This window comes from Pezoporus wallicus, unplaced genomic scaffold (genome assembly GCF_028554395.1).
Source record: "Pezoporus wallicus isolate ANWC-B61680 ecotype Strahan unplaced genomic scaffold, APGP_CSIRO_Pwel_v1 scaffold_7736, whole genome shotgun sequence".
Taxonomy (NCBI): domain Eukaryota; kingdom Metazoa; phylum Chordata; class Aves; order Psittaciformes; family Psittacidae; genus Pezoporus; species Pezoporus wallicus.
In genome coordinates this window covers 2,105,467-2,133,382 of record NW_026636574.1, presented here as the reverse complement: position 1 = coordinate 2,133,382, position 27,916 = coordinate 2,105,467, and the positions used below count along the sequence as shown (strand labels likewise).

The 27,916-nt window shown below is 58.3% G+C and overlaps 3 protein-coding genes across 17 annotated transcripts in view; 1 reads left to right on the top strand and 2 right to left on the bottom strand.

The window, feature by feature from the left end:
* PLEKHA6 (pleckstrin homology domain containing A6) overlaps window positions 1–20,061 on the bottom strand; it is a 44,076-nt gene extending 24,015 nt beyond the window's left edge. For 2 of the 13 annotated variants that reach the window (XM_057400742.1, XM_057400743.1), the window contains exons 1-3: window positions 20,012–20,061; window positions 19,648–19,724; window positions 19,030–19,087 (exon numbers count right to left, since the gene is read on the bottom strand). Coding sequence is in view for 1 of the 13 variants with exons in the window: in XM_057400748.1 (XP_057256731.1) it covers window positions 9,901–10,016 (116 nt within the window). In the remaining 12 variants the exon portion in view is untranslated. Of the gene's footprint in view, window positions 1–2,130; window positions 2,305–3,280; window positions 3,303–7,287; window positions 7,433–9,900; window positions 10,274–16,181; window positions 16,325–19,029; window positions 19,088–19,647; window positions 19,725–20,011 lie in introns of those variants that run through there. The other 11 variants (XM_057400745.1, XM_057400744.1, XM_057400750.1 and 8 more) reach the window with 9 other exon arrangements.
* LOC130594701 (adenosine receptor A3-like) overlaps window positions 1–27,916 on the top strand; it is a 161,693-nt gene that overhangs the window by 43,868 nt on the left and 89,909 nt on the right. The window lies entirely within an intron of this gene.
* RAP1A (RAP1A, member of RAS oncogene family) overlaps window positions 24,670–27,916 on the bottom strand; it is a 35,623-nt gene continuing 32,376 nt past the window's right edge. For both annotated transcript variants that reach the window (XM_057400770.1, XM_057400771.1), the window contains 2 exons: window positions 26,654–26,769; window positions 24,670–25,408 (listed from right to left, as the gene is read on the bottom strand). In XM_057400770.1, coding sequence (XP_057256753.1) covers window positions 26,683–26,769 — 87 coding nt within the window. In that variant the 3' untranslated portion in view covers window positions 24,670–25,408; window positions 26,654–26,682. The remainder of the gene's footprint in view (window positions 25,409–26,653; window positions 26,770–27,916) is intronic.

Genomic DNA, 27,916 nt, shown 5'->3' with positions numbered 1-27,916 from the left:
AGTTAACTGCAGCGCTCAGCACCCATGGGAAGGGATGTGGGGTCACCCCAGCACCCTGCAAGGAGAACATTCACCGTCAGACGAGCAAGTGCAAATGCTGAGTCCTTGCAAAGGGAGCCCAGCGGGGAACAAAAGCATTATAACACGCTAATAAATCAGAACCCTGCACTCCTGGGGCTGCCCCATGCAGCGCAGGGGGTGCAGGGGGCTCGGCTCAGCCCCATGGGACTGGTGCAGGATGTGTTCGAGATGCAATAGGGGAGAAAATAAGGAATAAAGCCTCAATTCTGCAGGCGCAGCACGAGCGGGTCTGGCGGAGCCGCTGCAGCCGGGGGACATGTGCCAGCAGCAAGGCTGCTCCTCCGGCTCCGGCTCTCCATCCCCGGAGGCAAATGCGGGATGAAGAGCAGGAAGGAACCCCCTGTGCCTGGCTGGGCACTGCCATGGGCTCATTGGAGCCGATGGCAGCCCTGGGAATCCCAGTGCCTGCCAGATCTGCAGCACTCTGGGAATAAAGCGGGCACTCTAAAACCAGAGTTCCCTTTTCCTCCAGCCCATCCCCATACAGGGACCAGCAGCCAGTTCTCCTCCATAAACTCATCCCTGCCCTAATCCCGGCCCCGCCATCCAGCTGAGCAAGCGTTTCCGGCACCATGACCGTAAGGAATGGGGCCAGGAACCGGTGCATCCCTCTGTGCTAACAAACCCAGGCTCCAGCACCCAGCACAGCCAAGCAACACCCACACCCCAAACCACGGTGCCTGCCTGCTGCAGGCAGTGAGCACCATGGCCAGGCTTTACCCCTGCTCCTACAAGCACACGCTCTCCATCAACGCTTCCCATCAATGCTCTCCATCAACCCTACGAGTCCCACGGGATCCTTGCCAGGAGGGAAGGCAGCAAACCCTGAGCTGGATCCGGCCGGGAAGCAGCCGGGCACAAAGTCCTTGGCAAGGGCGGACGGCGGCTCCCGCGCACCCACAGCTACCATGGGCACCGTCACCAGTGTCACACAACCAGGAGCCGTGTCCCAGGCAGGGACATCCCAACCAGCCGGGGTCCATAGGGAGGGAGAATGGGAGACGGAGCCAGAGCGGGATGGCCGGGAGCAGGGGGAAGTCCGGGGATTTCCAGAGAACAAAGCGGCTGCTGGCAGCCGGCATGGCTGGAGGTGGGAGGCGAGTTCCCGGCTCCCGCTCCAGCTGGGGTTGGGAAAAGGCACAAAAAGCACCCGGAGTTTGTGTTTTATCTCCCCGGCAACCCCGGCTCCGGCCCAGGCCCCGGCCAAAACGCGTTGGTGGAGAGCTCGGGGCAGGCGCAGCAGCATCCCATATGCATGGGGTGACATCTGGGGAGCCTCACAGCCGTGCGATGGGGTGGCCCAGGACCCACGGCAGAGCCGGTGACAGCCCTGGCAGCACCGTGGCCCTGTTTTAACCGTGTCACTCCATCATCTTTCCTTAGGGACAGAGCCCAAATCCCATGTGCACCGGGTCACCGGGCTCCTCAAGCCACCGTGGGATGGGACAGACCCACATCAGCTGACGCAAGACATTAGGGGCATTTATCAGATCAGGATGTGATCCTTCAGCCTCTCCCCCTGCACTCCACAGCCTCCCACTGATTTGGAACCACTATGGAGCTGCAGAGCTTCCCCCCTTCCCTTGGCCCAACTGTGGCCGGGCTTGGTGCTGCTGCCGAAACCCAGCCTGGGAGTATGGGGGTGCCTGGGCAGCTGTGATACCCCACTAAAGGGGATGCACTAATGCAGCCTCCATGCCACAAGCTGGCTGCTTTAAACCTCCACTAAGCTCTTTAAGAAACCACTTCCAGCGGGCAGAAATACCTGTCCCAAGCAATCAGTGGAGCTTGGCATCAAAACAAACCCGGCCCCAACCAGGTCAGGTCAGGAGCCGGGATTATGGCAGCGGCGCTGGCGAAATCCTACTGGAACAAATCCCCAGCACCTGCTTAACCCATCACCCACGATAATCCCCGCGGCACCCCGCCGCCTTCCCCGTGCTCCGCATCCAGCGGCTGTGCCCAGCACCCGGCTGCTCTCGGCCACCGGTGGCTGCAGACAATGGCCCACGTGTGCCACGGCCGGTGCCGCCGCTCGCAAGCACTCACCGGTGCCACCGCGCGTCCCCTCGGTCCACGGCGCTGGCCGAGCCCGCGGCTCTCCCGCAGCCGCAGCCGGGCTGGATGGTTTCCTTCCGAGCCCATGGACACCGTCATTGGTATCAATCATTAACAGCCACGGCGGCTGACGGCAGCTTTAACCCCCTCGGCACCGCGCGGGACCAGCACGGGGAAGCATCTTCTGCTTGTGTCCAAAGCCCCTGGATCAGCACCGCAGGACACGGCAGGGATGCCAAGGGGTGTCAGCAGGGATCCACACCCCCCCCCCCCCCGCCGTGGACCCCATTCCCGCAGCACATCAGGTCTCTATGCACCCCAACCTGGTCCCTCGGCATCAGGGGACCCCAGGAGGGATACCCCATGCACTGGATCCTGCCTCTGCATCCAGCCAAGCCACCAGAGCTCAGCCCGGTGGGAGCCGCAGGAGACCCTGCTCTCCCCATCCTCGGGGTAGCAGCAGCATCCATGCCAAGGGGTGAGCCCCACAGCCCTCTGCCCCCTGCGGAGTGGGGCAGGAGGCACCTCCATCCCTGCCTCAGTGCTGGAGCTGCGATCCCTCAGCTCAGGGGTCTCAGAGCTCTCCCTCGCACAGCTTTGCCAAGGAATATCAATGGCTGTAACGTTATCCAAGTGTGTTTACAACCCAGCCGCGGCTCTTGGCTCCCGAGGCTGCTGCTCAGCTGGCACTCGATGCTGCCAGCACCCTGATGCCAGGGTCTCCTGCACGCTGCGGTACACCTGGGACTGTGCGCATCCCCATGGAGAAGGGAATGGAGCAGGAGCAGAGGCTGTTCCTATGCCTGAGGTCCGGGATGTGGAGGGACAGATGTCCCCGTCACCCCCCTGCCTCTTGCTGCGTTACCCAACCCACAGAGGGGTTGAATGATTAACCTCCGGCTGTGCCATTGCCTGGAGACAGCAGAGCCCTGCTCTGCCTCTGCACAGCCCTGCACAATGGGAGCAAATCCCTGTCCCGTCCCCCCCCGTCCCCAAGCCCAGTCGGTGTCAGCATCGCCACTGCCCCAGGAACATCCCATTCCAGCCTGCATCTCCCCGCAAACGCAGAGGGACATGGAAGGGGCTCATTCCCCATCCCCATCCCAGCTCCCATGGGGTCCCCGGCTCTGGAGGTACTCACAGCCCACGACACCCCGCTGTCACCGCAGCATTCAGACACGGATCCGCAGGGAATTTCGCCTTCTCCAGCCCCAGCTGCGGCCTCGGGAGCGGCCGGGCTGCGAGTGCTCCTAAATAACCTCGGACAAACATCTGCACGGCACCACCCCGCGCGGCCGGGAGCAGGGAGCTGCTGTGGGATGGTTTCAATCATGATACGAGACCATCAAATGGCTAAAGAATCCCACAGACGGGAATGAGCTGGGGATAACTGCAGGCACGGCGGCTGATCAGACCCGCTGCCGGCAGGAGGGCTCGGCTCCCCGCGCCCGTGGTGAATCCCTTTGGATACAGCCACGGCTTCTGGATTTCCCGTTCCCCACATCCATGCAGGACATGAAGCCACAAGCAAACAGCCCGAGCTGGGAGCACGTGGAGGGCACAGGGCCCAGAGCAGGGAGCAGTGATGCTGGGTGCTGCTGTTAAGCTTCCCCCTGCTCTTGGGGTTCCGCAGAGCCGGGTGCTCCTATTCCCACTCACTGAGCCCACCGGGATAGGGATTGGGGTGAGCCTCAGCCTGGGCTCTATCAGCCGTTGTGCTGCTCCCTGTGGAGGCTTTTGACTGATTTTATCCAAATCGCCCATTTTCCACTCTCACTCGGGTGCTTTAGCAAACAGATGCGTTCAAAGTGGTAACAGCAGCACCCCGGGGTGCAGGGGGCACAACACGGCCAACACCAACACAGCACCAATGCCACCGCAGCACCCACACCGGGGTTCAGCGGGGCTCTGGGGTAGGGGCTTGCAGCAGCTCTGGCTCTGCCCCAGCTCATGGTGAGCTCCTGGGCTGCTCAGCGCCCTGACCTCCCGCAGTCAAGTCCCGACTCATTCGGCACATTCCTGGCATAGCCGGCTGTGCCGCGCGGTGCCGGCACGGAGCCCCAAGCCTGTCGGAGCGCCGAGGCTGGGAGGGTGCCAGCAGCACGCTCATGTCTCGTGGCTCCTGCACCCCAGGGCTCCCTCATGGTCTGATGTGCCCATGAGGATTTATCCCTGCGCAGGAGCAGCCTGGTTCTGCCTCCTGTGCCGCGGTGGAGCTGGTCCAGGCAGCGGGCTGTCATCGCAAGGCAGCCCATCATCCTCCCCAGCACCCCAGCTCCCGTCCCAGTTGCCTTCTCCGGGCTGTGCCACACGTCCCTTACGTTGGCACGGGTGTGATGGAGGTATATGGGGTAACTCTCCCATTTTTAGATCTGTTCCTGTACCTCCGCAGGCCTCGGAACAGCTTGTAACCGAGCTGTGATGCAACAGCGCGCGCACCCCGGTTGTGCAAGTGCCTTGCACCGATTCGCTCCCGAGCACGGGGCTGGCCGAGGTTCTCCCACCCTCGGGTCCGCAGCCTCTGGAGCAGCCCATGATCACGGTGTGGGTGCAATGGGGCACCCAAGTGCTCCCAAAAGTGCTCCCAAGTACCTGAGAAGAGCCAATGGTGGGGATCTGCCATGGGCGGGAGCTGAGCCTGGCACCCATGGGTGCCTCCAACTCTTTCTGACAGTCCCGGAGCCACCAGCTTCCGTGTACAGAGCGGGAATCTCCCCAGACCTGGGGAGGACACAGCCCAGGGGACCTGGAAGCTCTGGTCTCCAGCACGACCATCCTGAGACACAGCCCCCAGGGGGCACATCCAGTACCCCCCAGCAGCTCATGTTCCCCATATCACACCATTCGCCTCCTTCAACAGCCATTAAAGGTTCAACCCAGCCATCAGCACCAGTGCAAGGATTGGGTGCAGCGATGCCCTTGCTGCCCTTGAATGGGACAACCCTGCTGTTATTGCTATCCCCAACCCACCACACCCTGGTGTGGCAGGGCCGGGGCAGCTGGGGACAGCTTCCCAGTGAATCACTGGTTGTTCCCAGCTTCCCAACTGCGTCCCAATTAGTGCGCGAAGCCAACAACAGCCCCGAGGGGCAGCTGCAAGGGGAAAGCAAGGAATTTGCTGGGGGAAAAGCAGGGCTCAGTAGTGCGGCGTCGGCTCAGCAGAACGAGACCTTCCCCTGCATGGAGTTTAGTCACTGTGGGATGTTTCCAATTGGAAACCAGGACAGTTCCAGGCTGAATGCACGCCAGCCTTCCACTTCCCAGAAATCCCATTTGCAAGTGAGCCTCTTGCCAGTTCCCCCTTCTCCCCAGCATCACGTAAACAAGTATCACCCCATCATCCCGATGGGGAGATGCAGCACAGCCCATCCCCGCCGCCTCTGGCTCTGCATCCATAGTGCTGCCCATGGAGGGAAGCTGAGGATGGGATTCCTGAGCCTGACAATGCTGGAGCTGGTTCATTCCCAGCCTGGTAAGTTCCATTGGCAATGGCTTTGAGGTGGTGGCACAGCCTTTTGCAGCTGCCTGCAGCGTGCCTGCAAGGATGCTCATTGAGGGGGCAAGCGCAGTGCTTGCCCTCCATCAGGAACTGGTTTGCTCAGCTCTGTGAAGAGCTGGAGGCTTGTGCTGAATTTCCAGAAGGCAGAGATGGGGCAATACATGTGGGAAGAGCAGCTGGGTGCTGGAAAGGTGGGAGATCCCTTCGCCAGGCGCCTGCAGCACGGTGGCTCTGGCTTTCCTTTGGGTTTGGGTCAGGGGAGGATCCACCGGTGTCTCCAGTTCAATCTAGCCCAGAGGACACAGGGAATCAAGGGAACAGCCAAGGGAACGCAGTCACAAACCTCAAATCCTTAGGGAACCAGTGAGTGGAAAGAATCCAGCCATGCCCTTGACTTGCCCTGGTGTGTTCTCCCCCTCCACGCTTCTCCGTGCCCCAGCAGGATGGAGCAGGCACCACATGGGGCCCGCAGAGGGGACATCCCTGCTCTGTGCCATGCTGGGCATCACCAGAAGCCGCTGAAGGTTCCTCCTTGTCACAGGGTTAATGAATGGCCCTGCAGGATGTGAAGGAGAGGCCCCTGGAAGCAGGGACCAGCTCGGAGCCTGGTGCTTCCCTCACTGTCACTGGAGGGAGAGGGGAGGAAGAAGCAGGATGGTGCCAGGATCAGGCTCAGCCATAAACCCCCTGCCCTGCCAGGGGGGAGATCAACCCTTCCCCCCGGCATCCGTGGAGCAACGGGATGGAAACCACAACGAACCCATGCTGCAGACCAGAGATCCACAACAGCCACATGCTGCTGCCAGACAGGGATGCTGGGGCATCCTCCAGCACTGGCAGGACACTGGTACCATCATCCCAGCAGTCTGGGTGGGAGGGTCTAGGGAGGAAGGGGCTTTTCCAGGCTTCAGGAAAGCCCGGGGGAGGGGCACAGCAGGGTAAGCAGAGGGTTGCTTTAAAAAAGCCTTTCTTAAACCATCCCTTTAAACAGCACAAAGCGGGCGAGCAGCTGGGTCTCTCCCCTGGGAGGAGAGGCAACTTTAAGCAGCACTTCCAGGAGATTGCAGCGTTACTCCCAGCCAAGGGCAGGGACAGCAGCTCCCCCCTGCCAGCCATGGACCGGGCGGGCAGGATCCCACCAAGCATCCCAGCTTTGAAGCGGGTGGGCAGGACCCCAGCGCACATCCCCACTTCCCTGGTAGCACTGGAAGCAGCAGGGCGCTGTGTGTACGCCCCGGGTGCCTCTGCCCCACTCCCGGCTCTGCCAGCCTTATCTCGGTGCCACACCTTCCATTGAGCTCCATGAGAGGTGTTTAACCCCTGGGAGAGCGCAGCCGGGCTTTGCCGTGCCCGTGCCCGGTGGGATGCGCTGCCCATCCCTGCCCACGGTGCGAACATTCCCCCCCTCCCCTTGCTGATGGCCAGGGCTGTATCCGCAAGCAAAACCACCCTCCCTACAACCCTTCACCCCATCCATGGCTCTGCAGCCGCCCTCTGGCACAGCCCAGCCCTCTGGATGCGCCGGCACGGTGCAGACCCCTCCATCTCCATCCCTTCGGCTCCAGCGCTGGGGGCTCTTCCTCCATCGCCCCCGGCTCCTTCCTTACCCCCACCACAGCACCCACTGCTGGCTCCCCCTCCCTGCTCACCGGGTGCTCGAGGGCAGTGGGCTCGGTGCCGAGGAGGGAGCTGATGGTGAAAAGGGGGAGAAGCGCCGGTGGCCTCCGAGAGCCGCCGCGTCCGATAAGCGAGGTCTGAAACCTGAAGCTGGAGGTTGGCTCCTTCCTATATAAACAGGCGCTGAGCACACACACACACATCCACACCCCGCTCTCACGTCATTCCCACTGCTCCCGGCCACACCAGGCACCTTCCAGCCCTGCGCTGGGATAGCCACGGCCCCGGCCACCACTGCCCGAGAACCCCCGACACCAGTCCCGGCCCCCAGTGTGCTCAATGGACACTGGGTTCTGCTGTGATCCAGATGGGATTTTAATGCTGTGGACAGGTCTGCTTCCCAGTGCTTTGGGAATGGGGCTGGGACCCAGCAGTGGGCAGCACTGGTGCTCAACCCAGCAATATGGGAAAGGCTGGGAAGCGCATGTTTAACCTCATAAAACAGCCCAAAGGGACTCAGCCCCGTGCTGGATCGGCTGATGGGGTGGCTGCTGGCACTGGTGTGTGACCCAGGGTGATGGGTGCCGCTCACCAGCCCTGCTGAGCCTCACCATGGCCACCGCGGTGGCCTATAGCCAGAAGGCGGCTGCACCGTGGCAGCGCGGGACTTCCTTGTGCGGGATGAAACAACCCAGGAACACAAAACCCTGCCTTGTTTTCCTCCGTTCTCCAGGCTCGCCGGCAGCCCAGAACCGGGGCAGCCACATACCATCGGTGAGGCTGGGCTGTGCTTGCTTCACCCCTGCTCCAGCCTGCGGGGCGAGCGGGGATGCTCCCAGGCATTGCCCATGGGAAAGGGGAGGGAGCCCCAAAGCTGCTTTGCTGGGTAGGGGTGAAACCACTCCATGGCACGGAGAGGGTGGGCACATCTATGGGGACCTCTCTATCGTGCGGAGAGCAGCTCATGGCTGGGGGCTCTTCAGGAGTGCAGCCTGGGGTTCCCCGTGCTGGCTCCAGCATCCATCCATCCATCCATCCATCCATCCATCCATCCATCCATCCACCCATCCATCCATCCATCCACCCACCCATCCACCCATCCATCCATCCATCCATCCATCCATCCATCCACCCATCCATCCACCCACCCACCCATCCATCCATCCATCCATCCATCCATCCATCCATCCATCCATCCATCCATCCATCCATCCATCCATCCATCCACCCATCCACCCACCCATCCATCCATCCATCCACCCATCCATCCATCCATCCCAGCTCCCCGCCCCGGTTGCACAAGCGGCCCCAGGGCGCTGCCGGGCTGCGCACAAACAACAACAGCCTGTTTATGAGCAGGCAGCGCCCCGTTCACCTGCATCCAGAGTGCTCACTGCCTGATCCCAGGCGGGAACAGTGCGAGACGCGTCCATCCCCATAGACCCCATTGAAACGCTGCCTTCCCAGGCACCAGCCCTGTGGGTCCATCCCCCATGCAGCATTCTGTAAAGGTACTTTGGAAGAGCAAATTTGCCTTTGGAGTACCTGGATTGACTGGGCACGATGGGGATGAGATGGCCTCGGGCAGGGATTTCCTCCCCAGGGTCATCCCAAGGGACTTCGGTCCCACAGCAGGTCCTCCTGCCCCACTGGGACAGCACCCATTGTGCCCTACAAGCAGCGCTGGCTCTGGGCAGCACCAACGTCTCCCCTCTCTGGCTCCTCTGATGCACACCACTGTGGCCTAGCAGCACCCGAAATAGTCTTCTTCCAGCAGACCACAAATCCCTTGGGAATGAAGCAGAGACCAGCAGCAAGGCCCAGGCCTCCTGCTGGCATAGACTGAGGTATTTTGAATATACCACTTCTAGTTAACCAGCCAGATGAGCCCAGGGTCATCTTGGCCAAAAAACAGGGGGGTTTGTACATTCTTTTGCTTGAAGAGGAGCAAAAGCTGCTCCCAGCCCTGGTTTCTGCACCATCCATGCACCGAAAGGTGCCTCCTCCATCCACCCATGGAGCAGAGCAGCCACCCCACAAGCGTGGCACCCCCATAAGCAGGGCACTGAGCCCTGCACTGCATCCCTGCTGCCGCAGCGCCGGGACACAGAGCATCGCTCCCCAGCAACAACAACCCGTGCCTGAACCCAAGGTCCTGCTTATCAGTAGCACAAGCATGTCTGGTGATAAGCCCAGGGATAAGATAAGGCCCCCTGCAGCCTTGCTGCTATCACAAGCCCTTCCTCCAGCACTGTACCCCAAGGCTGAGGGGTGCTGAACCCCCAAACACCCCCTTAGCAGCACGCAAGCAGCCTCTCACCTCGATGGGCTTTAGGATTCATCACATTCACACTCCAAGCATCGCCTCTTGTTTATGAATCACTCAATCTGCTTGATATGGAGGGGTGGGAGAGGGAAATAAGCATGAACACCCCCCCCCCCCCTCCCAAACCTCCCCTAGCAAAGCATCGTCAGTGGAAGCCTGGCAGGGGAGGGAAGAGGCGAGCGCAGTGCATGAGGCTGGCAATAAAAGCTGGAACTGCTGATGATCGCTGCTCAACCGACCTGAAAGGAGAGCTGCTGCTGCCGCCGAGAACAGCCCCACAGGCCCTGGGCACAGGGCTTCACCCGGGGCTGGCACCCACCTGAGCCTTCCTCGCAGCACTTCTCCTCCTCCTCCTCGCTGCCCCTCATTCATCTCCCTGCTTGCGGTGCCAGGAAGCAGGAGCTGAGCATCCCCCTTGGGCTCAGCATCCCACATCCCCGGGCAGGAGGATGCAAACCAACGCCAAGGAGGGAAAAGCAGCTCCTGGGGACACCCCAAACAATGGGGGCTCAGCCCCGTCTCCCTCCTTCCCACCCGACTCAACCATGCCTGGGCACTGCGAGGGGAGGGGATGGGGTGCTTGGAATGCGTGGTCCCATTCCCAATCCTACACACGGGATCTGCCAGTGTGTGTGGGGGCACCCCCAGCTCCAGCAGAGCCGGCCTGGCCTTTAAAAGAGGAGGATTAGGGAAAAATAAAAGACCAAAACAACCTCCCCCCCCCCTCTCCACGCATGTTTGCTTCCCAGCATCCGTGCCAGGCTATAAATACCCAGCACTCTCCGTTCCGGCTGCGGGGTGGCGGGATTTAAATGGGATCGGAGGGAAACAGCGCTGCAGGGTTTGAGGGATGCTGCGCCAGGATGGGGTGGTGGCTCCTCCCCTGGGGCAATGTGGGCACAGGGAATGATGATGGGCAAGAGGTTGGGCAAGCTGGACCCTGTCAGCGGCAGCCATTCCAGTGGGGCAGGCAGAAGAGATCCCCAAGGAGCCCTGGAGGCAGCGCGGTGGATGCCAGGAGGGAATGAAAGGCAGCACTGGCAGGAGCTGGGGCAGGCTGCCAGGCACGTGCCACCTCCCAGTGCCCCCAGTGCCACCCACTGGGAGCACTGGGAGAGGGGCAAGTGCAGAGCAGCCCCCTCTGTCCGGACATCCAGCCCTGGATCTCTCCATCCCGCTCCATGGATCCAGCACTGAGCCTCCCCCCAGCACCCTGCAGGGGAGGATGGGGGTCCGGGTGTGATGCTGGGGGTGCTGCAGGGAGCAGCCGGGACCAGGGGAAGCCCTTCCAAGTGCAATCCCTGCCTCGGGATTGCTGCCTCATTAGAGAGCAATTAGAAACTCATTACGGGGTGGTAACACCCAAACCCCATCAGGAAATGGGACTGTGGGTGCCAGATAGAGCACGCGTGCTCCGGCGCACCCCACACACTGGAGACGGGACACGTCAGAGGGAGGAACCTGCCCTGGGAGAGGTCACCGGAGCAAATCCCCACTGTGCTGGCTCCGTGCCTCAGTTTCCCCACTTGTTGGGAGCTCCCTGCCTCTCCCCACAGGCATTGATACAGCCCATGCTTGGCTGCCCTCCCCTGCAGCACCCCTGCAGCACCAGCGTTGGCTCTGCCTCGGTGAGGAGCATCCTGGTCCCACCAGCCCCATCCCACTGTCCTCATCCCTCCATCCCCGTTCCATCAGCCACATCCCAACATCCCCATCCCCTCTTCACCCCAGCAGTGGGATGTTGCCACTGAGCCCCATTCCCATGGGATTGGGAGCTGGGGTCTGTGCTGCTCCGCCACCCACAAGCATCCTGCTGGAAGCTGGAGGAGCCCCAAGAGCTCTGAGCCACCCCAAACCCCTGCAGCATGTGCCCATTCCAACTCCTAACATCAGGTGAACTTTAACTGCACCAATAACATTCCTGTTGGCTCCCACCTTATCCATGGGGGGTTAGCACAGGGTATCCACAGCCCAGAGAGGCCACCAGCCCTGACACTGCACCCAAGGACACTGGGGAGGGGGACAAACAGGAGCTGGACCCTCTGCCCCATCACCCTGAGGCACTGCAGGGACACGGAGCCTCCTGTGACAGCAGCAGGGACAAGGTCACAGCAAGAACAGATCGCAGCTAGCAGGGAGGAGATGTGGGCAGGATGAGGATGGGATGCGAAGCAGCAGCACTGATGGCTGGTGAAGGGCCTGGCGTCTCCGGGCACAAGGGGAAGAGATGGGAAACGAGCTCTTCCTTCCCTCCGGGAACTCATCACGGCAATTCCAACTGAGTGTTGGAGCCTGGCGGCCCTGGAGTTTTCTCTCGGAATCCTCATCTCCCTGACAAGAGGGAGAGCAGCCGGCAGCCAGAGCCGGAGCTCTGTGAAAGGTCACTGCGTTTGCACATCCACAAAACAGGCATTTATAAGAGAACAGGGCAGGAAAACATACCCCATGCTCACACAGTGGCACCGGTGAAACTGGGATGGCAAAGGAGCTGGGAGCATCGGCCTAGGGTCCCCCCCCCCCAGCACCCCAGATTTAGCAGGTTGGAACCATGCAGTTGGCTTTAAAATCACCAAACACAGGCAAAAGCAGCACATTTCTACCTCCTGATGTGTTTCCCCTTTCTGGGCCCTGAGGGTGCAGCCTCATGGTCAAATTCTCTGCAAGAATAAAGGCTGGAAAAGGAGCTCCAGTGCAGGAAGCTCATCAAGCAGATGAACACCTCACTGCAAAGGGGGGGGCAGAGCCAAGCCCCTCTGCGCTGCAGGGCCCTGGGGTGCGGGTCCCTGTGCAGCATCACCCAACAGTGTGGAACCGGCCGAGCAGGGCTGGCGGGTGCCGGGGCTGCCGGGGCTGCCAGACTGGTCCTGGCTGTTCAGCCGCAGCACATCATCCACCCGCTGTGTCCCCACCATGCGGCAGAGGCCATCAGCAGCCACACGCCTGCTCCTAACGTGGCACTGGATGGCCATTACCTGGTTGCCAGCAACAGTGAGAGGCTTCAGGTCTCGGGGGCTCCACAGCTTCTCACTGCCCATCAGGTACCAGTGGCTCTGTGGTGGTGGCCGCGGGAGGAAGACGGGCATTGGAGAAGAGGGAGGATGCAGGAAGATGCTCTCAGGACACGCCACAATCTCAGCTGCAGTCCCCAACCCCAGATCTCAAGGGAAAGAGGATGAGGAGGGTGGTACCTGGCCAAGGGAGGCGACACAGCAGGCACAGGGGCATCATGGACGCGGCACAGTGGGATCAGAGATACGGAGCAGGGTGGCTGTGAGGAGCGCCAGCCACACACAAAAGCCATCTCATTATCCCCTAATTAGTGCCTTGCCAGCTCCTGCAATTAACACCCATGCAAGTGGCTGCTGTTGAGGTAAACAGAGGGTTAGGAGCACCCTCGAGAGCAGGGGGGGGCCTGGCAGGGTGCAGACCACCCATGGGCATGCACTAAGGAGCAGGGGACCCTGGTGCTGAGTACTGGGGCCCTGAGCCCCAGGGCTGGGCTGGATGCTCTCACCCAGCAGCCCGGCAGCGGCAGCACCTGGTGCTGCTGGTGGCAGTGCCTGGAGCATCGCAAGGGAATGGGGCATCACCCAGCACTGTGGCCAGGAGCAGCCGTGTTCCCAAGGAGGAGAGGAACCTCTCCTTTAGAAACATCAAAGGAAAACAACCACCAGGTCCTAAATGGCCTTTCTCCAACTGACCCAGAAACATGGATCAGGAGCTGCCTCATCCCTTAATTGAGAACTTGGTGACTTTGACTCTTTATTAAAGAGCTTTGCTGGGTGCATGGATTAAGGGCACAACCTGATTCCCTGCATACCGCGGCCGGAGCAGCCTCACCCCGCAGCTCCCGCGTTGCAAGAAAAACCGCAACCAAACCAGAGCAATGCCGACAACCAGGAGAGCCCCGACCTTCCCCCACAGAAACAAGCCATTCCCAGCATGTTTTCCACGTTCGGATGCTGAAAGGAGTGGGAAGAGCTGGGGGGAAACAGGAGCCCTGCCTGCCCATCATCCCATCCACAGGATGCCAGGGAAACCCGGGTGGTTTTGGAGACTGGCAATGTGTGAAGCCCAATACCACACCATAGTGGGAAGGGGCTGCATGGAGCTGCCAGATCCCAGAGAGAAACAAGGGTAACGGGGAGATGGCACATCCCTCGCTGCACTATTTCTGCCTGCTGCAGATTATCGTGTTTCAAGCTAAGGAAAACAGAAGAGGGGGATGCTACTACAAATGTATGAGAGAGAGGAGCAGCGATGGAGCTGCTTCCCCCTCCAGCGAGCAAAGACAGGCGGGAGAAATCCCCATCCCAGCTGATTCCCAGGGGCAAAGATGGAGCAGGAACAACCCAAGACCCTGCCTGGCTGCTGAGGGTTCAGGTGGCTTTGGGAGGGGGTTAAGCCCCACGCTGCCCATCTGGGTTGGTGTTTGTGCCCAATGCCAGGCCCTGTGTGCACACACATGCACGTACATGTGCACACACACATGCACAGACATGCAGTCTTCCCAGGGCAGCAGACAGGGTGATGCTAATGCACGATCCCCATGGCATGGAGCAGCATGGACACTGCTGCCCTCGCAGCCATCAGTACCCAATGCAGTCAGCCCATCCAGGCATGGAGCTCACTCTCCTGCCTGCTCCTGCCCGTTTCTGCCTCCTCTCCTTCATTCCCTCCAGCCCAGCTGCTGCTCCCGCTGGTTTCTATGGGAACTCGGTAGGAAAACACGGCAGGGGACAGGCAGGGATGTGGGCATAGTGATGGGGTGCTCAGGGCCAGGATGCTGCAGTGGGATGGGTGCCCATGGGGCTCCCGGCATGGGCTGGGGGTGCCGGGGCTGCTCCCCCCAGAGCAGGCTCTGGCCGAGGCTTTGGTGCTCGTGTGATTTTCAATGCCTTGGCCAGCCCCAGTGGGATTCCTAATCCCGGCTCTGGCTCCCCGAGGAGCTGGATCGGGATGGGCAACAGGGATGGGTGCACCTCAGCTGGGCAAGGAGGCTCCAGCTCCACCAGGGCCACGCTGGGAAGCCTCATCCTATCCCAGCTGAGGGAAGGGGACGAGCGGGATGGTGCGGATCCGAACAGGACAGGAGCTCTCCTTCAGGAGGGATACAGGGAAACTGGAGCAGCCACGCACGCTTACAGAGCCGGGTGCATGCACACGCGTGTGCCACAGGACGAGCCATACCGGGAGCAACAGTGCAGCAGCCCCAGCTCCCAGCCGGGGGTGCACGGTGGGATGAGCAGCGGGGTGCAGATGCTCTTGACGTGGAGATGTGGGAGAAACCAACGGGTGCTGCTGATTCCCAGCTGCAGAGCAGCGCCTCAAACGGCCTCTCCTGCCTGGAAGATGTCTTCTCCTCCAGCAAATGCCACCCGGGTTCCTTCCATGCCCGATCCCTGGCACCTCTCCCCATGCCGGGATGGCCTCGCATCCCTTCCCTGCTGCTGCTTCCCTCTCCTCCCTGCACGGAGGGATTACGCGGCCGCTCCGCAGCCATCTGGACGGGGGAGCTGGGCCCCTGCACCCAAGGGACCGCGGCGCATGTGACGGTGGGATGGCGGGGCCAGGCAGCACGGACCAAACCCGGCATTCAGCCCTCCCACACCATGGCCCCACACCACAGAAAGACCCCGCAACGAGGTGATGGAGGGGGACCAGAGCGGGGGTCCCCACCGAGCCATGGGGGAGAACGGTCCCTGGGGACCCATCCGGCCGGGGTTTCACAGACTCGTGGCGGATGGAACATGCCCCCCATCATGTGATGAACCAGGCGCTGCTCCCTCAGATCCAACCGTGGCGCAACAAAGCTGCGATTGACGGCGCGGGGCAGCGGCTCCGGCACCGCCAGACACCTCCGTGCCGGGGGGGTCCACGGAAGGCATCTCACAGGCAACCGCATCCCCGAGGCAAGGCTCGCCCTTGCTCTGTGCTGCTCCTGGAGGAAGAGGAGGAGGAGGAGGAGCAGGAGGCTGGCGCCCTGCTCGCAGCAGCAGCGAGACGGGAGGCGCGAAGGCCAAGGAGGCACTCGGGTCCCTGGGAAGCGGCAGACGACATCTCCGGCTCCATCCATCACATCCCGGGCTCCATCCATCGCATCCCATCCTGGCTGCGACCTCAGCAAAGCAGCCAAGCACAGCGGGGTTGGTGGGGCTCTGACCCATGCCAGCCCCCCCCCGTTATGACCATAGGAGTTTCGGGGTGCTGAGCTCCTAAAGCCGGGTCTCTCCCAAAGCTTGGGTTCAAGCCTGGGAGACCCCATCGGGCGGTGGTGGGGGTCCGGGGGCACAAACCAGCACACAGCACAAGAACACACCGCGGGGACAGCTCGGGGGGGGGGGGCTCACTTGTCACCCATAGCGCGGCAGGAGGGGTGAGGGGGAGCCTGGTCCCCGCTGCACACCCTGCCCTAGCCATGGGGTGCGCTCAGAGCACCCCCGGCGGGCTGTGATCCCCCCCCCATAGACAGCACCCGCGCGTAGCCCGCTCTCCCGGTTCCCGATGAGGGGATGCTCCGCGCTCCGCAGCGCCGAGGAGGAGGAGGAGGAAGAGGAAGAGGAGGAGGAGGATGCAGGGAGCCGCGCTGCGGGCACTCACCGTCCGGGGCGGGCAGCAGCCGGGCCCCCCCCCGGTGCCTACGATCGCAGCATCCTCCCGGCCAGCCCGAGCCCGAGCCCGAGCCGGAGCCGCAGCTCGAGCGGGAGCTGGGCATGCTCGGGGGCCACCGAGCGGCACGTGACGCCGGGCTGGCACCGAGCACCGCGGGGGGGCAGCGCCGTCCCCCGGCACCGCGGACAACGGGACCGGTACCCCCCCGGCAGCACCGGGGAGGGGAGGATGGACCGAGATGTGCCCCCCCCTTCCCCGGGGGAGCGCTGACAGCCTGCATCCATCCCAGCATCAGCGCGCTCCCCCTGCATCCATCCCAGCATCAGCCCGCTCCCCCTGCATCCATCCCAGCATCAGCCCGCACCGTGCTCCCCCTGCATCCATCCCAGCATCAGCCCGCACCGTGCTCCCCCTGCATCCATCCCAGCATCAGCCCGCACCGTGCTCCCCCTGCATCCATCCCAGCATCAGCCCGCACCGTGCTCCCCCTGCATCCATCCCAGCATCAGGGAACAGCCCGCACCGTGCTCCCCCTGCATCCATCCCAGCATCAGCCAGCACCGTGCTCCCCCTGCATCCATCCCAGCATCATAGAATCATAGAATGGTTCGGGTTGGAAAGGACCTTAAGATCATCCAGTTCCAACCCCCCTGCCATGGGCAGGGACACCTCACACTAAACCATCTCACCCAAGGCTATGTCCAACCTGGCCTTGAACAGCCGGGACCATGCTCCCCCTCCATCCATCCCAGCATCAGGGGACAGCCACAGCCATACTTTCCCTTGCATCCCAGCATCAGGGAATCAACCATGACCACACTTCCCTCCACATCCTCCATCTCTTGGGGCAGGGGAGCCTGCTCGTCCCCAGGCAGGCTTGTGGGACCCGCTGCAGCCGATCAGGCAGTATCACTGGGATCTGCTCCCCAGGGAGAGGATACAACAGGCAGAGGACAGGCAGCAAAACACTCAACAACCACAGCTCGCTCTCTGGAGCTCGAAGGCCACCCTGGGCAGTGCCAAGGGTCAGTAATGGCCCAGGCAGGGCTGGGAGGACTTTTCAACAGCCTGGAGATGTGTGCTCTCCAGGAAGGAAAACCCAGTGGCTGCCCTTGATCCTATAATCCCCCATTAACCACCCGGCATAAGGGGCTGAGGAGGGGGTTGGCTTTCACTGGATGCTCTGCCTCCTGTATCTCCCCCTCGATCCCCCCCAGCACTGGGTGGGATCATCCCTCCCTGGCAGAAGGACCCCAGCATCCCTAAAGCTCCACATTGTCCCCCCTCCAAGGCCACTGTCCCCTGCTCCACAGGCAGCAGGGACCTGATGGGGTGGCTCTAAGCCCCCCCTTGCCCTCCTGCACCCTGAGCTGGCCCAGGCGGGTACCAGCATCACATGGAGCCAGCGGTTCCCTTCTCCACAGCTGGGTCCTGTCCAGTGTAAGGCATCCCTGCCCATGGCACGGGGTTGGAACTGCATGACCTTAAGGTCCTTTCCGACCCAAACCGGTCTGTTTCTGTATGCAGCAAGGTGCAGGGCATGCACCAGCCACAATGCCTCCTTGGGGGTACAGCAACCAGCTCAGGCCATGCCAGGAGCCTGCTATCTCCAGCCCAGACCTGCTCCACAGCGGCATTCCCTACCACCATGGGGCTCGGGGAATCATGGACATCCCCTGCCATGGAGAAGCATCCCGGACGCACTGCAGACACGAGCTCCAGCCTGCCCGGGGGGGGGATCCCCACCATGGTGATGGTTATGGCTGCACGACTCGATGTGGGGCTGATCCAAGGACACCTTGGCTCTGCTCGACAGATTAGACCGGATAATCCCGGTGCTTTCTGCAGCCCTTGGGATCTTTGCTCTCGCTGGGTTTACGGCTGGCTGAGCACACAGAGGGACCTGCAGATAGCAATGGGCTCAAAGATCCCGTCTGGAACACCCTCACCCAGCAGGAGCCGGCTCACAGCCCTGCAGCTCTGTGTCTAGACACCAGCATCACCCCGCCAGGGTCCCAGCTCCTGCACTGGAGGCAGGGATGGGGTGAGAGGCAATGGGGAGCAACCTGCTGGGATGAACCGGTGCTCCTGGAGCAGCACCTCGGGCCAGAGCCTCACTGAGTTACGCTCAGCGCAGCACCACCTGCCCTGGGGACCCTGAGCTCCATCCCAAGAGCATCAGGACTGCAGAGCCATGCAGAAAGCCCTCACTGGGCTCCAGGGGACCGTTCCCTGCAGGCTGATGCAGGGTGGGGGCTGCTTGGCTTGTCCCACGCCACCCTGCAGCTCCCGTTGCCCTCAGAACACACATTTGCATCTGGAACGGTGACTTGGCACCAGAGCTGCCTCCTGGGCCTGTCCCAGCAGCTGGGTGCAGGATGTAGCCCAAAGCTGGGCCTGGTCCCTGCTTAACCATGTACAGGGACCACCGCGGCCGTGCAGGGACAGGTAACACCAGCCTGGCCTCAGAGCACATGGAGCCAGGCTCAGAGCTGGGCTGGGGCAGCCTGGAGAAGAGAAGGCTCCTGAAGGGGAGACCTGAGAGCAGCTCCAGTGCCTGAAGGGGCTGCAGGAAACCTGGAGAGGGGCTTGGGACAAGGATGTAGGGACAGGCCAAGGGGAATGGCTTTAACCTGCCAGAGGGGAGACTGAGATGAGCTCTTAGGCAGAAGCTCTTCCCTGTGAGGGTGCTGAGGCGCTGGCACAGGGTGCCCAGAGAAGCTGTGGCTGCCCCATCCCTGGCAGTGCTCAAGGCCAGGTTGGACACAGGGGCTTGGAGCAGCTGAGGGTGGGAGCAAGAGGCAGAAGCTTCTCCCCCAGACCCCTTCTCACTTACTTGATGAAGTAGAAGCCCCCGTGCACTGTGGTGTCCACCTCCCAGCCTCGGGGCAGCCCTGGAAGGACAAGGCAGAAGCAGGGTCACCCTCCATCACCCCAAGACATTGCCCTCCCCACTGTCACACCAAGGTCCCACTTCACCAGGAGCAGCCACAGGGAAGGGTAGGGGAACACAGGCAGGGAGCTCCAGGATGCTTCTGACCCTTTCAGGATGCTCCCGACCCTTTCAGGATGCTCCTGACCCTTTCGGGATGCTCCTGACCCTTTCGGGATGCTCCATCCTGCCCTGGTGGGTTCTTACATGCTCAAACTGCATTTTTAAAGCAGTTTGGGTCCCCTCTCCATCAGTGACAGGTCTGAGACCACAGAAGAGTCTCTCTGCTGAAGTAGACTCTTAAAAGCTCCCCCGAACCCCCCTGTCAAGCTGGATACCCCATGTCCAGGAGATGGGGCACGGCTGTGCACATCAGTCAACCCCTCTCAACCCTCCCCACATTCAAGGATCAGCTTTTTGGGGTCTCCATTGCATTGCTGGGGGCTTTCACGCCATATCTACAGGTTCCAATGCCTGGGGAAGGCAAAGAGCACCCACCAAGACCCAAGAGCCATCCCTTACCAGCACAGGAGAAGTGCCCGCTCTGGATGGAGTAGCCTGTGCTGGGGTGCACCCAGCTCGTGGACTTGGTCTCATCACTGTGGAAGACAAGGATCGGGGATGTCAGCACCCAGGGAGCCCGTTCCCATCACCAAGGGTGACTTTTCCAGACAAAGGAATGGAAGGATCAGGTTTTAGCATCCACCAGGCTGGGGCAGCAGTGACCCAAGGAGAAGAGGGGTGGAAGAGGGATGAGCGTGCGCTAGGAAAGCAGCCAAGTGCAAAGGTTTGCAGCAAGGTGTTCCCACCCCAGACTAAGCCCCCCCTACCCGCAGCAGCCCCCTTACACCCCAGCTCAATCCCCATCCCGTAGCCACAACTGTACTTGATGAAGAAGACGCGTCCATCCCCGCAGACGCCGTAGGTCCACCTGCCCGGCAGGTCCAGCCAGTCGATGTCATCCCCCATGGGGACAGCAACGGGGCGAGGGGGCTCAGGCCCAGAGCGGGGCCAGCGCCCGGCTTGGGATGTGCCCAAGCACTCCGGGTCCCCCCAGGAGTTTGCTCAGCTCCGAGCTTCCACCCGGGCTCTGTTTGCTGCGGATAACCGAGGAGGGAGGGAGAAGGAAAGAATTCCCAACCAACCCCATCAAGTTAACCCCCTCGGAGCTGCGCTGACACCCTGCCTGCGAGCCGGGCTGCTGGGGCACAGCTCTCCCCATGACTCTGCAGGGCTCAGCCCCCGTCACAGCTTCCTCCCGCCGCTGCCTACTCGCTGTAATTACCACCCATTAACTCGGGGTGAGTAATTACGGAGCGGGTACTTCCCTCTCCTGTTCCTTTCAAACAATGGCAGGTTCTGCTGCCCCGTCTGATGTCGCAGCCAAGCCCAGGCTGTATGTAGGGCACCCTGATGATTATCTGCAGCGCTTTCGGAGCTGCCCGGTGGGTATTTTCTCTCTGCCTGTTCTTAGCCCTCAATTAAACGGCTTTTAAGGGGAAAGGTGGGGTCCGGGTGGCTGCGAAGGAGGCAATTGTCCTCCTGCCTCAGCGGCGCCTCGGCAGAGCTTCTCATGGCACAAGGAGGAAGATGCTGGGTCAGGCCTCAGAGGTGGAAGGGAGGGAGCTGGTCCCCACAGCAGGGAGGAAGTCGGCTGGAGCTCATTCCTCACATCAGAGCCGTTCCCTGCCAGGATTCAGGGAAACCAGTTCCCCTGCAGCCTCGGGAAAGCTCTTCCTGTGCTTCTTTGAACACCGGGTGAGAAAAACACGTCCGGTGAGTCCCAGCGAGCCCATCACAGAGCATCGGAGCGGACCCTCGTGTCGCAGGGAGAGATGCCACACCAGACACCCCATTCTGTGTCCCACACGTGCCGTGGATAGGACTTGAGGAGGCCACAGGCTCCCGTGGCTCACTGGAATGACGTTGTGCATTGGGGTTTGCAACACCGGGCTTTTTGCCTGGTGGGAACAGCCTGACACAGAACCTGCCCCGGTTTGACCCCAGTCACACCACTGCTATCAGTTACCATCAGTGAACCCATCCACAAAGCATCAATCACCACCGGATTAACGACCACAGGAGCCCCGGGGCGATGCTGCTGTGATGCACCCCAGGATTAGGGGCCCTGCTCTGCTTCTCCTGTCAACACTCTGCCTCCATAGAGCTCAACACCCAGACCATAGCGAAGAACAATGCTCAGCGCTTAAAGCAGCTCCATGCAGTGGCGCTGCACCTCAGAGCAACTCAAAACCAGGCGCTGGGGATGGAACTGCTTCTATTGTGTATTGAACCCATCGCCCCTCGGCCCCTCTCCAGCATCCTTGTAGCCCTCTTCAGACACTGGAAGCTGCTCTGAGGTCTCCACGCGGGTTCTCTCCTCCAGGCTCAGCAGCCCCAGTGTTCTCAGCCTGGCTCCATCCAAAGGCACAGCGAGTGCCACGCTCTGAGCTGCGGGCAGGAGGACGCCTGTCCCCGGCTGCTCCTCACACCCAGCCCATTGCGGGTGACCTGCCCTGCCAAGGCAGCAGACAGCGGCCGAGGACCATCCCTGCGTGGGTCACGCATCAGGAATGTCACAGAACGGGGCTGTTGTTGCGCTCACCCCACATCTGTGCCCATCCCTCCACAGGGGGCTGGGTGGCCACGGGCTCTGCAGTGGCCCTGGGGGGGTGGTGGTGGTTGTGGCTGCACATCCCTGCGCTGCTGTGCGGTTCTGGCACCATCTCCTGGACAAAAAACTCCATCAACCAGACCTGAAATGCAACTGCAGGGCGAGCCATGTGCTCCCATGGATGCAACCCGTGCGTTGTGCCTCCTGCCTGCCTGTCAATAGACAACACTGTAAGCTCAGGCTGTCGTCTCCTCACTCTTTACCCCACAGACTGCCCATATGGGGACACCACAGCCATCGCACCCCTGTGCTTTGTGATGCTGGACAAGCAGGATTTCTCTGCTCCTTCCCATCTTCCCCAGCTCAAGCACAGAGCTCAGACACCACCTCAAGCGAAAGAGCTGCTAAGCAGAAAAAGCCTAATTGCTTCCTAGCCTTTCTATGTCTGGTTGTAAACTGCCTGTAATTTGATAGATGGTGCCAGGGAACGCTGCTGCTGGGGTTGCTGCTCCACAGCACAGACACCCGGCTTGCAGGCAGACGTTTAACAGCCTTTTAGCACCAGAATAACACGTTTCCCACCAGGCACAGCAGCCCAGCGCTCCCACATCCATCCCCAGCACTCCCAACCCGCGTTACCATAGCTCCAGCATGGAGAGGTGCCAGCAGAACTTCCCTCCGGCTCTAGACGGGAAATCTTTACACCCTGCTTCCCCTGTGCCGAAAGCCTGGCTTCATTTCACATCTGCACTACCTCCGGAACCTCAAACAGCGAGCCTAGAACAAGGAGGCTGCATGAGAAGGGGGAAAGGTGCTGAATCCAAATGGCCCTGGTGCTGGGTCTTTGTCTCTTCTCAACACAAAGTCCCTGCGAGAGAGCTGGGCCCGTGTCCCAGCCATTCCCAGCCCAGGGCTGCTCTTCGCATGCAAAAGGGCTGCAGTCTGCAGCTATTTTCTGTTCCTGGTTCCTGGAGTGCCTCCTCTCTGGGTGATGGGCAGGGAAATGGGGCAGCGGCTCCCACAGGCAGGGAGCAGCTCCCACTGGGGGTCACACAACAGCGGGGTAGGAAAAGCCACAAACCACAGACCCATCAGCACCAAAGCCCTGTTTTCCAAGCAGGACCTCTCTTTGCTCTGCAGGTATCGGGTACTCATCGTGGCAGCAAGTTTCCCTTTGTACCTGTGGCAAAGCCAGCTTTAAGGTCCCTTCCAACCAAAACCAGGCTGGAGCTCTGTAACTTGAAAGCTCGCCCTGCAAACCGTGACTCCAGAAGAGGTGTGACCAACCAGCAGCCCTTGGTCTCATTCCAGACATTCCTGCACCGTGACTGTCCCACGTGGAGCAGGGATAGTGAAACCAGGGACTCAACAGTGGCACCTCAGATGTGTTTCAGTGCAAAGCCTGAAAATGCTTCCAACCCCCCCTCAAAATACCTTCAGACCTGTGCAGTGCTCATTGTACTTCAAGTTACACAAACCAAGGAGCAAAGTAACCCCAAACCTCAACACTCTGTTCCAGTGAGGGCAACAAGAAGTGACTTACACGTCACCTACACATGGTGAGCTCGCAACGGTGCCACCACCATCGCAATCAACCATTGCTTTACCACCTAAAACTCCATCTACCTACTGGAGCGCTCTCAGGCACCCCAGAAACCAGCTTCCAAAGCGCAAACATCAAGCCCCTTCTCCTAAGCCTACGGTGCCAGGAATGAAAGCTGATGCTGGAACAGAGAAGAGACCTCTAGCAATCAGCATGTACATTAAAATCACTTTATTACTACAACAGTCTTACATTTGGTAAAGATAAGCAACCTGTAACTACCATGGCTCTGCTCCTCCTGAAAAAGGAAGTGCATGGGAAGGTTGAAGACAACCAGCTAAGTAACTACGTTTGTCCTAGTAGCTTGTAAGTAGGAAGATGTTTTCATTACTGTCCTTCAAATGTTTCCATCCCATCTTGCTTGGGCTGCGCTTCGAGACTGAGGTCTCCATAATTCAGCTGCATCAGTAACAAACAGCTTTAGGAAAACCCATTTATAGACATTCCCCCCCCCTGGTTTCCAGTAAAAAGCTACACAACGCATCCAGGAACAACCAGTCACCACCTCTTACATTCAGATTCCCAACAACCAGGACAAAGTCCAGTCTGAGTTTTCTCCACTGTGAAGATACATTTCTCTTGTCACTTACACAGAAGCGAAGCAGGAGCAAGTCCTCCAACGCTGCAGGAATTTCAGCAGCATCACACCGAGGACAGGATTTGGGCCCCACAGGTCCCAGAGGCAGTTCTTTTACATGCATACAGACAGGAGGATGGAGGCTGAGCACCCATGGGTGTCTTCAGATCCTGCTCTTTTAAACTTTATGAAACCAACAGGTAGTGAAAAGAAACAAACCCAAAATGAAACTAAAAGCGCCTTCATTTGGCCTAAAAGCAAATACCTGCTTTAGGAAGCTGTATTTAGACAAAACCAACTCTCAACTCCACAGCTTTGTGAGGAGATGCTGAGCAGGAGAGCATCACCAGGAGGGTTCACTGGGGGCTTCTGCCCGGCAGGTGGCACTGTCAACACAGGGATTCCATCCCTAAAGCGCAGCATCCTGTGAGCCCAAGGACCATCAAAGCCAGACCTGGATACAGGATGAAACAACGTTTGTCCATATAAAAGCAGAGAGGGAACATTTGCACCTGAATACAATCTTTAACCGTTCAAAAGGAGACACAAAAGTCATTAAAAGCAGCCTTCTGGAGCGTGTGATGGGATGAAATACATCCAGCAAGGAGGGTGCGTGAAGACATCGCATCAGCCTAAGGACACACTGGGGGTACCTGTCATGACAAAGGATCTACCAGAAGGGAAGAGGAACTCACAGCACACGGAAAAACCCCAAAGCCTGGAAACCGCAACAAAAACACAGGAACCGAATGAAAATGTACTAAAATTTAATCATTCATAAAAGCTGTAATTTAATCTGTGACAGTAAAACACAAGAAGCAATATTAGAGTTGGTTTAGTATATTATATATTTTTGCTTTTAAAGCCATAGAAATCAGTTATCCCAGGGTATTCTTTTTTTTTTTTCCTATAAAAGACCCATTTTTCCAAAGCATTATGCACAAACATTTTTAATTAGAATATAATGGCAGAATGAAAATAATGATATTCTGGAAACTTTTAAATATAAAATGAAGTCAATGACTCAAAAAGTTATTTGTTGCAGTGAGTGCAAAGGGAAACTTCAGGGAATAGAGATCTATCATTACAGATATAAAATATAATGGTGGGACATTTTTAGTGCTTGATGGGGAGAAATGACGAGAAAATGGTCAATATGAAGTTTTAATTATAGAAGCAATATCTACTATTTGAAATGCATCCATGCTCCTTTGTATAATCAGACACTAGAGTCAATGATATTTATGTTCACTTCTGTTAACTGCTATTGCAAAGGAGGAGTACTATTGTCTTAAATTTCCAAGAGATATACACAGAGCAATTTCTTTTCCCAAGGGACTGTGTGCAAACCAGGTTAAGATCTCAATTCTTCTCATAGTATATAAAAAACAGGAGAAGCTTCTTCAGATATGTGATTCATTTCCATAAGGGTTTGAAGTCGGGAATGCTGGCACTTTCCACGTAGGCAACAGTTCTTCATTCCTGCAATCTAGAGAGTGAAAAACTGATATGAAACATAGATGGGAGGAAGGATGTTTCTCAACCTACGGATGAGATGAATGAGCTCAAATGCAGGCCTGAAGCCTTTATCCAAGCTAGTAAAACCACACAGCATTTCAGCAGGAGGAGCTTATCTTCCCCCCAAGTGCTGGGGTTTGCTCCTGCCACCTTTTGAGTTCACAAGTACAGCAAGGAAAGACTTTGGAGACTATTAACTCTCAACAAGCAGCTCTTGTTTTATCATGGCTGCAGCAGAGCTGTGACAGACAGCTCCCACCCTGGCTTTCTGCTGTGATAATGCAAGTGCCCTTCCCATCCATCAGGCACAGCCTTCAAGTGCAGTTTGAATTCAGCAAAGGATGCACAATTGGTGGGAGAGGGTTTTCATCTTTTATATGTAGGAGATGCTCTTAACGAGTTGGAGACCTTCACCTGTAACAAGCAGGCAATGCACCGGGCAGAGATTTACAAAGGATGAGGGAGACCCTGAAGTATTCTGACCATCTGGAGCAGATCAAAGAATCCCAGACTGGTTTGGGCTGGAAGGGACCTTAAAGCTCATCCAGACCCAATCCCTGTCATGGGCAGGGACACCTTCCACTAGAGCAGCTTGCTCCAAGTCCTGTCCAACCCGGCCTTGAACACTAAATTCAGATCTATCACCTCAGGAACAGAAAAAGCCTCTTAAGACCTGCTCTTCAATTTCTTTTCCTAAAGCCATTGTTTCCCTACAACCCTAAGCTATTATTTTCTGGCATTCAAAGCTCAGGGTAAGAGACTTCTCAATCAATAAAGCAGAAGTCATCAGAAGCCAAGTTAACTGCATAGCTCCACTTACCCTACTCAATCACAGCTAGGCTACAGAAATGGCCATGTCCAGCACGAACACCCTAACAGCTCATGGGGTAGGCCTAGGTGTTACTCCTCTCTAAAACCTGAAGCTACAGAAATGCTGTTTTCTTTAAGGAGTGCAACGGAACGGTAGCTGTAAGCACACCAAGTACCCTGCCAAGATACACAGGAAGATTATTTATAGCCATGTCCAACCTGGGGATGGTTTTCTGGTTTCGTTTTGGGCAGGATTTTTTGGGGTGGGCAACTTTTTATTTCTCTGCGTTGAAATCCATGTCCCACCCTTTCAACTTACAACTGTCAGCAGAGGGAAGGAAGAGGAGTGAGTCCTCTCTCTGTTGGGATCTGATTGCTCGAGCTCTAGGTAGAACTCAGCTCTTACCTGGCTCAGAGCTGCTGCACGATGGGAGTCTAGAGCAGCAGACATGATTTCTTTTTAGGCTTCTTCTTTTCCACTGGTGTTTTCCTATTTATCTGTCTGACCAGGTCATAAAAGATCTGAAAATGAAAAACACAAACTGAAAAATCAAAGTGATAAAACATGATGCAAGTGTCCTGGTGGCTGCAGCTGGAGAGATTCCATTAAACTGCTTGCATTTCATAAAACATGTTTTTTCCACGTTTTTTATGGAACAGGAGAGCACAGAAGAGCACAGAGCTCACATCAGTGTGCAGAATACAAGGGAGCTGTAAACTCACATCCTGCAGCACACAGCTTTCTCCTTCAGGCTGTGCATGACCAAACGCTTCAGAAGAGGACGGCAATGAAATGGCAACAAATCCCTTGCTTTGGAAAAGTGGGAAAAAACTGGGGAAGGACAAAATGTCTTTTAAAAGACCGGAATAACATCCTCAAGGATCATCATCTCTGCAGAGTGCTGCTAGGCCAGCAGCGTGTTCTCTCCGTAGGGAAAGGCATCCCTCCTCCTTGGCTTCTACCTTCAGAAATGGTCTTCATTCACCCACTGCATAGGATGCACTGTTCATTTGTCTCTTTGCCAAACACACTGGAGCTGTAACCACCTCACTTCTTTGCCTGCTCTTTCGGGTTTAGTAATAAAATTATGAAGGAGAAGCAAAACATGTGCTCTGAACTCTGGTGTTTCTAGAAGGGGATGCTTACAAGGGCCTCTTTCAGCTGCAGGGACCAGTTTCTTGTGAACACTTCTGCTGTGAGTTGTTTTCCCAGCAATATTCAACCCATTTATAGCAAAATGAGCTTTGCAAAAACACTTGGAGCCAGGTCATGGTATTGAGGAGAAACATTCAAACCTTCAGAAGGCTCCACCCTTGTCCTTGTTTACTTTTTTCCTTCCTGGAGTGGCTGACAGCTCACAAATACTTGTTGATCCCAAGGAAATTCAGAAGACAAAGAAACAGTTTAGAAGAAATGGCAACCACTGGAAACCGAAGGTTTTCTGACACACTTTAACTGGTGCAGAGTTAAAGAGTTTCAAAGGAAATGAACACGATGGTGGCTTTAATCAAGCTCTTATGTAAAATAAAGCTCCTTTCCTAGCTTACTGCTACTGCTTTCTACTATCAGCAAAACCAGCAGTTTGTACTCTCCAACGGACACAGTAAAGATGAGGTACAAAGAGATAGTTTCTGGAGAAGAAGCCTATTAATAACTGGCAGCGTCTCT